This window comes from Salvelinus sp. IW2-2015, linkage group LG23, assembly GCF_002910315.2.
Source record: "Salvelinus sp. IW2-2015 linkage group LG23, ASM291031v2, whole genome shotgun sequence".
In the NCBI taxonomy this organism is placed as follows: domain Eukaryota; kingdom Metazoa; phylum Chordata; class Actinopteri; order Salmoniformes; family Salmonidae; genus Salvelinus; species Salvelinus sp. IW2-2015.
Window position 1 is genome coordinate 39,049,388 of NC_036863.1, and position 7,241 is coordinate 39,056,628.

The window sequence follows — 7,241 nt, forward strand, 5'->3', positions numbered from 1 at the left end:
TACCTCAGAGACACTACCTATAAGTATTATAGGACCCATTTAGAAGGTGGATGGCAGACATGTTTTGTGATGGGCTTTTATTAAAGTTACTGGGGTTTCTGTCTTCATTGATCTTTTCAGATAATTATTAAGATGTAAAAGACCGATAGTAGATGGTGTGCTATACATTGAAGGGGTTTCAATAGACTTGGTGGACAACAACTTCTTTCCAATCAAAATCAAGTTTATTTGTTTGGATAAACGTTTAGCAGAATGTGTTGCAGGTTGGGCAGTTATTTATCTAGCCCCTAACAATGCAGTAAAATTGTCAAACATGACGAAAATTAAATTTATATAAAAATATAAATGAAAACACTTCTAATCTTGACATGTCGGAAATGAATCCATTAACAACTAAAAGCACTGTAACAGCCAATATTACTATTTAAAGGGTGCTTTCAGCAACATATACTAAGAACTGATATGTACAGGCAGCAGATATATAGGTAGCATGCAAGATCCAGTATATAAATAAGTATGTGGTGTAGATCTATAACGATGTCACTAAAATGCATGTACGAGTAGTAGAAATAAAAGTGTAGATTCCAACACATCAAAAATCTCGCATCTATTTAGGTCTTACTCTATTTTCGCTTTTATAATACCGGGGTTGCTCAGGTACGTCGTCAAAAAAAAGTGCAGATTTCTAATAACAGTACCAAACCCATGGCAAATGATAGATGCAGGAATTTTGCACTATAATATAACTGTATGTGAAATGACAGGCTTAGTTTCAGTAGGACAGATTTGTGACCATGGACAGTATGTAATAGAAAAGGTGGGGTACAGCAGTAGTTTTAGGAGTGAGCCATGACAATAGAATACGATATATTTACAGGCATTCAGAAAGTTTTCAGGGACCCCTTGATCTTTGCCACATTTTGACGTTACAGCCTATTATATTTACTTCAAGCGAAGCAGCCGTACGTCTTCAACCCATGAGTTTTCTTTAGTATGTCACAAACAAGTCATTGAGTTCTCTCTCCGGTCTCAGAAACACTAGGTGACTGGTAGGATGAGGCAGTATATCGCGCTTTGATTTTCTTCCCTGGGCCCTCTACTGTTTATTCGGCACAGGTTCAGGAGTCCACTCCTGCTCTGTGTCTGGACTTGTCGCTAAAGTGGTGCCCAAGTAAACTGCCTGTTGTGGTCGGATGGGCATCCATCTTTACTGAGACTTCCTTTGCCAGTCATTCAGTAGCAGCTGTACAGCCCTTGGTAGCTACTGGACCCTGCTCTCTCTCCTCTCTCTCTCTCTCTTTGCATCCCTCTCTTCTCTCTCTTCTTCTCATCTCTCTTCTCTCTACTCTCTCTCATTCTCTCTCCTCGCTCTCTCTTCTTCATCTCTCTCTCTCTCTCCTCTCTCTCTCTCTTCTCTTCTCTCTCTCATTCTCTCTCTCCTCTCTTTCTCTCTCTCTCTCTCTCTTCCTTGCTCTTCTCTCTTGCTCTATCTCTTCTCTCTCTTCTTCTCTCTCTTCTTCTCTCTCTCTCTCTCTCTCTTTCTCTCTCTCTCTTCTCTCCCCTCTCTCTCTTCTCTCTCTCTCTCTTCTCTCTCATCTCTCTCTCTCTTCTCTCTCTTCTCTTCTTCCTCTTCTCATCTCTCTTCTCTCTCTTCACTCGTACTCTCTTCTCTCTTCTTCTGTCTCGCTCATCTCTCTTCATACGTACATCTCCTCTTCGCTCTCTCTCGTTCTTCGTCTCTCTCTCTCTGTTAAAACTTCTCCCAGGCCCAAAGATAGCATACTGTCTCCACGATTCCACCCGTATCTGCGTGAAATAGCACTCAGGGCCGACAACTGTGTGAGCGTGTGTTGGCGTCGAGAGAGAGAGAGAGAAGCAGGGGTCCAGTAGCTACAGGGCTGTACAGTGCTACTGGGATGGGCCTGGGCCAAAGGAAGTCTCAGTAATGGAGCCCTCCACCACAGCAGGTCCAGACACAGAGCAGAGTGGCTCCTGAATGTGCAGAACAGTAGAGGGCCCAGGAACAAGGCATTACTTCATCTACCAGTCATGTATTGTTTCTGAGACCGAGAGAGAGACTCAATGAGCTTGTTTGTGACACTAAGAAACCCTCACAGAGAGACCAGAGGTGTTACGTCACTGGACTAGCAATCTCTCTCTTTCTCTCTCTCTCTGACCCCTTGCCCCTTTTCTCTCGTCCCCCCTCTCCCTCCTTCCTCTCCCACACACTGTTCTTCTCGGTAGTAGACACAGCAGGATGAAGGACCCAGAGCTGAGTGACAAAAACGGCCAGTACCTCCTGGGCCAAGGTGAGTACACATACACACACACATACATAGAAATACTGCATACAGCTATTTTCAAAGTCATGTTTTAGTCTGTCTGTTACTTTGGCTGTTCCGTCGTTTACTTCCCCCTACCCTCCCTCTACTCCTCTCCTCACCTCAGGAGTCAAGGTCTATATTGACCCCTTCACTTACGAGGACCCTAACGAGGCCATACGGGAGTTTGCCAAGGAGATCGATGTTTCATTTGTCAAGATCGAGGAGGTCATTGGTGCCGGTTGGTGTCTCTTATCTCTTTGTTTTTCATGATGTATTGCTGCCTGTAAACAGACTGGTTGGTATGGTGCTGCAGTATCATGTTTGTACTGACGGGTGTTTCCCTGGCTCGTCTATAGGAGAGTTTGGGGAGGTGTGTCGGGGAAGACTGAAGGTTCCAGGGAAGAAGGAGAACTACGTGGCCATCAAGACACTGAAGGGCGGCTACACAGACAAGCAGAGGCGGGACTTCCTGTCGGAGGCCAGCATCATGGGCCAGTTCCAGCACCCCAACATCATCCACCTGGAGGGCATCATCACTGCTTCCTGTCCCGTCATGATCCTCACTGAGTTCATGGAGAACGGAGCGCTCGACTCCTTCCTTAGGGTCGGTCTATCTACTGTCTTGTCAACTTGCTCTCGAGAGTCCTTACACACACACACAACACACACACACACAACGCACACACACACACACACACACACACACACACAACACACCACACACCACACACACACACCACACACACACACACACCACACACACCACACACACACACACACACACACACACTTGGCCGTGAACCCATCTCCGGAGTTGTCTCAGGGAATTGGACAAATGTACATTTACTCCCTTTAGCAGACGCTCTTATCCAGAGCAGTTAAGTCATTCATCTGAAGATAGCTAGTTGAGACAACCACATATCACCAGTCGTGTCATTATTTTCCTCAATAAATAAATCAGCAGATTCAGCTAGAGGGGGGTAAACTCCATGATGTTACTTCACCCAAATTAATTTTTTTGGGGGGAAAATCACACAGGACAAATATAATCCCCCACCAAATATTAATATTATTACACACAAACACACACAAATGCAAACCCACACACGCTCCACTTGTTCTCCTACATTCAAACTTTCCCATCTCTCTCTCTCTCTCTGCAGTTGAACGAGGTCAGTCAACTCCATCCAGCCTGTAGGGCAATGCGATCCCGGGTGCACTCCGCGTCGGGCATGGAGTACCTGTCCTGAGATGAGCTAGAACGTCACCAGAGACCTCGCCGCGCCCGCGAACATCCCTGGCTCAACCCAGCAACCATGGTGTGTAGGTGTACCTGACTTTTGGCCTGTCCCGTTTCCTCAGGAGAACTCCTCAGAACCCCACTACAACGCGTGCTAGCTCTCTGTGAGACTAGCCCGTTCTTCCTCCACACCCAATCCCATGATTGGCATGCTGGTTAATGGTGTGGGTTGTTGACCCCCCTTTGTCCTCCTTCGTCAATCAGGGTGGTAAAGATCCCTCATCCGCTGGAGCTCCCCAGAAGCCATCGCCTTCAGAGTTCACCCTCGCCTCCGACGCCTGGAGCTACGGCATCGTCATGTGGGAGGTCATGTCGTTCGGAGAGAGGCCCTACTGGGACATGAGCAACCAGGACGTGATCAACGCCATAGAGCAAGACTACCGCCTACCGCCGCCCCCTGACTGCCCCGCCCACCTCCACCAGCTGATGCTGGACTGCTGGCAGAAGGAGCGCTCGGCTCGCCCCCGCTTCGCCGCCATCGTCAGCGCCCTGGACAAGCTGATCCGCAACCCCGCCTCGCTGAAGATCGTGGCCCAGGAGGGTGCAGGGTGAGTGGGCACAGATCTCTAGGCAAGGGGCTGGGTGTGGAGGGTGTGTGGAGAGTCAGAGAAGGCCAGTGTGGGTTTGAACACAGCCTGTGGTAAAGACAAGGAGATGACTGTCTCACCAGATGGAGAGTATATACTGTCTCTTCAAAGAGCCCAGTCTTTATTCCATTGCTTCATTCCTAGAATACAGTCCTGTCTGTCAGAGTCAGTCTACATTAACCTCCTACTGTCCCTCCTCCTCTGTCCTGCTGTGACCTGTCACACTCTAACTGTGCCCATTCTCTCCCTCTTTCCCACCCCGAATACTAACCTGTCACTCACAGCTTGGGCCACACCCCCTTCCCCTCCAACAGCCATTGTTGTTCCCTGCCACTCATGCAGCCTTAGATCCCGCCCCCATTCTGTGGAAATGCCTGTCCCTCAAGGCTACATGCCTGTGAGGCCCTTGGTGTGCTAGTGACAGAGAGAGTGTGTGTCCCCTGTCCCCAGGCCGTCCCACCCCCTGCTGGACCAGCGGGCCCCCCCGGCCCCCTCAGCGTGTGGCTCCGTAGGGGAGTGGCTGAGGGCCATCAAGATGGAGCGCTATGAGGACAGCTTCCTCCAGGCTGGATTCACCTCTGTAGAGCTACTGGCCCAGATCACTGCTGAGTAAGTTCACAGTTCACACCTGCAACAATGTGTCTCTCTCTGACTTTCAAACCTCTTGAAGTTGAGTCACACTCTACGATCGTAGCTCTATGTCTCGGTCCGCCTATTTGTCAGTCACTCAGTTTGTCTGTCTGTCGGGTCTGCCTGTCGGTCAGGCCTTCTGTCTGGCTGTTTATCTAACAGTATGTCCTTCTCCTCAGGGACCTGCTGCGTCTGGGAGTGACCCTGGCTGGACACCAGAGGAAGATCCTGTCCAGCATCCAGACTCTGACCATGACCAAGAGCCCTGGCACCATACGCTTCTAACCCCGGCACAATTTACCTTGACCCCCGACCTCTGACCCTCACCCAACACAGACACCAGCACGCACATCGCACACCCATGGACCCAGCCAGCACCCTGCTACAACCACACAGTCCCTGACCCTGGCACCAACCGGGCCCATTCTTAGACGTGAAGTCCATCAGTGACTGAGCGTAGTGACAGCACCTCAAGTTGAACTAATTCTAGATGACCTTCCCTACTACCTGACCAACCTGTCCTTACTGATCAGTCAAGTGATCAGTCAGGCCTGGTGCCGAGGACTGGTAGTAGGCTGCTGTGCTCTCTATCCTCGATGCAGTGGGAAAAGTAGAAGAGGTAAACGCTTTATGCAAAACATCTTTCAGTGAGGACCCATTACACTTCTTTGCTGATCTGAAGTTACGGGTTATACGCGCCCCACCAAGCTTCTGGGAGAGCGTGATCGTCCCCTTTTGATAGGCTGCTGGAGCCTCTCGGACTGCCTCTCTGGCCAGTTCATCCTCACTCCGCCTCCACTGCTTCACTGCTTGAATGTTTACCTGTGGTCCTAAACAAACTGGTGATACCATTGAAGGAACAGGCCAGTGCCAACGCCAACCCAAGGACTAAAGCTTATCTATTGGTGTATTCCGCCAGTGGCAGACTAGGCTACCGCAACATGGATTATTAATCCACGGGAATTATACGATGATGTGGAGGGATGACACCTTYTTCAGCGGACCTGGAAAACGTGTGTTTGGACTCTTATCGAATCGGCCTCACTTTTTCCTTTGGTTTCAAAATGGCCTCGGTTTTCCTCAGGTGTTATGGGTAATGTGGGCGTTTGGACCAGAACAGACTGTAGTCATACAAGCCTTCATTTCCTTATCTTCTTCAGTGACAATGTGTGACCCTCCTGGGTCAGTCGTGTGGGAGGAGAGCAGGACTGAGACGTATCAGCACTTTTATATATTGAACAGACAGAAGTTGGGTTTTTAGTCAGTTCTCTGTCTCTCCAACCCKCCTGTCAGCAGCTACATTACTTCCTGTGTTTCTCTTGGAGTATGGCTGGCTGGCATTTCCACTTCCTGTTGCTGCTGGACTGGGCAGCTCACTTCCACACACTCAGACTGAAGGAGGTCCTTGACCATTTTTACTTGGGACTTTGACCAGGAAAAATACCAGTCTGGCCTCATTATTTGGTTGATATTATAGGTGGTCAGTTTTTCGTCTTGCTTGAGTGCCATTTGATCTTCTATGTGGACTGATATCAAAATGCCTGTTCTATAAAGCAGAAAGCCCTCCCTGGGTTATGTAGTTAGATCTGCCATACAGAAGTCTCTTCAGATGCCACCATTTTCACATGTTTGGGGAGATTGTGTGGTTCCTTGTTACTAAAGGATTGTGGGAAATGTGGTCTTCACATTGAGGATCTGCTATGAAAACGGGAACCCCTCTTTTATAAAGTTTCCTTTCARAATAATGTATAGGTATGTATGATTTGATTTGCCCATCCTTTCTGTGTGTAATCTGTACTCAGTCACAATAAAGACACACACCGGTGTTTATCATCGAGACTCCTCATTCAGCAGCGAACGGAGCTTATAATAACAACACATTACACACACTCCCTCGAGAGATCTCAAACGCACACACATTAATGCAAACACACGCGCGGATGCAGAACGAAAAACACATGTAAGTGCGTGCACACTCATGCATTCTAAGTGAAGCATCCCGAAAACAGAGTGCATACATCCACCTACAGTATAATATCCACACTCCTGTAATCGTTTTAAGGTGATCCGTTTCCTTGGCAGCTCTTGTTTCAAACATTCCTCCCCGCAGATACTGTGACCTTCTCCACGGTGAAGTTGTGGTTCGGGAATTGAGCTTACACCCCTCCTCACCCTCACCACTTTCAGCTTAGCTCCCTCGTGGACATTCCTATCTCTTTCCTTAAGAGGGACAGCCCAAACCACAGAGCCCTCAGCCTGTCCTTGACTCTGTTCTCTGACACTTAGCTGGGCGTTCTCCCCTCTGTTCCTCAGCTTCCAGTCCACTGGAGTAGTCCCTACTCTGCTCTCACCCTGCCCCTGCTACTACAGCCCCAGAGCCACAGCCTCAGAGCCACAGCC

The 7,241-nt window shown here is 48.8% G+C and overlaps 1 protein-coding gene across 1 annotated transcript in view; it reads left to right on the plus strand.

The window, feature by feature from the left end:
- Positions 1 to 6,674, plus strand: part of LOC111950960 (ephrin type-B receptor 4a-like) — a 42,623-nt gene extending 35,949 nt beyond the window's left edge. Inside the window, 7 exon segments of the mRNA XM_070434530.1 lie at positions 2,245 to 2,309; positions 2,449 to 2,562; positions 2,681 to 3,011; positions 3,839 to 3,880; positions 3,882 to 4,172; positions 4,662 to 4,820; positions 5,021 to 6,674. Coding sequence (XP_070290631.1) covers positions 2,245 to 2,309; positions 2,449 to 2,562; positions 2,681 to 3,011; positions 3,839 to 3,880; positions 3,882 to 4,172; positions 4,662 to 4,820; positions 5,021 to 5,126 — 1,108 coding nt within the window. The 3' untranslated portion in view covers positions 5,127 to 6,674.
- The last annotated feature ends 567 nt before the right edge of the window (positions 6,675 to 7,241 follow it).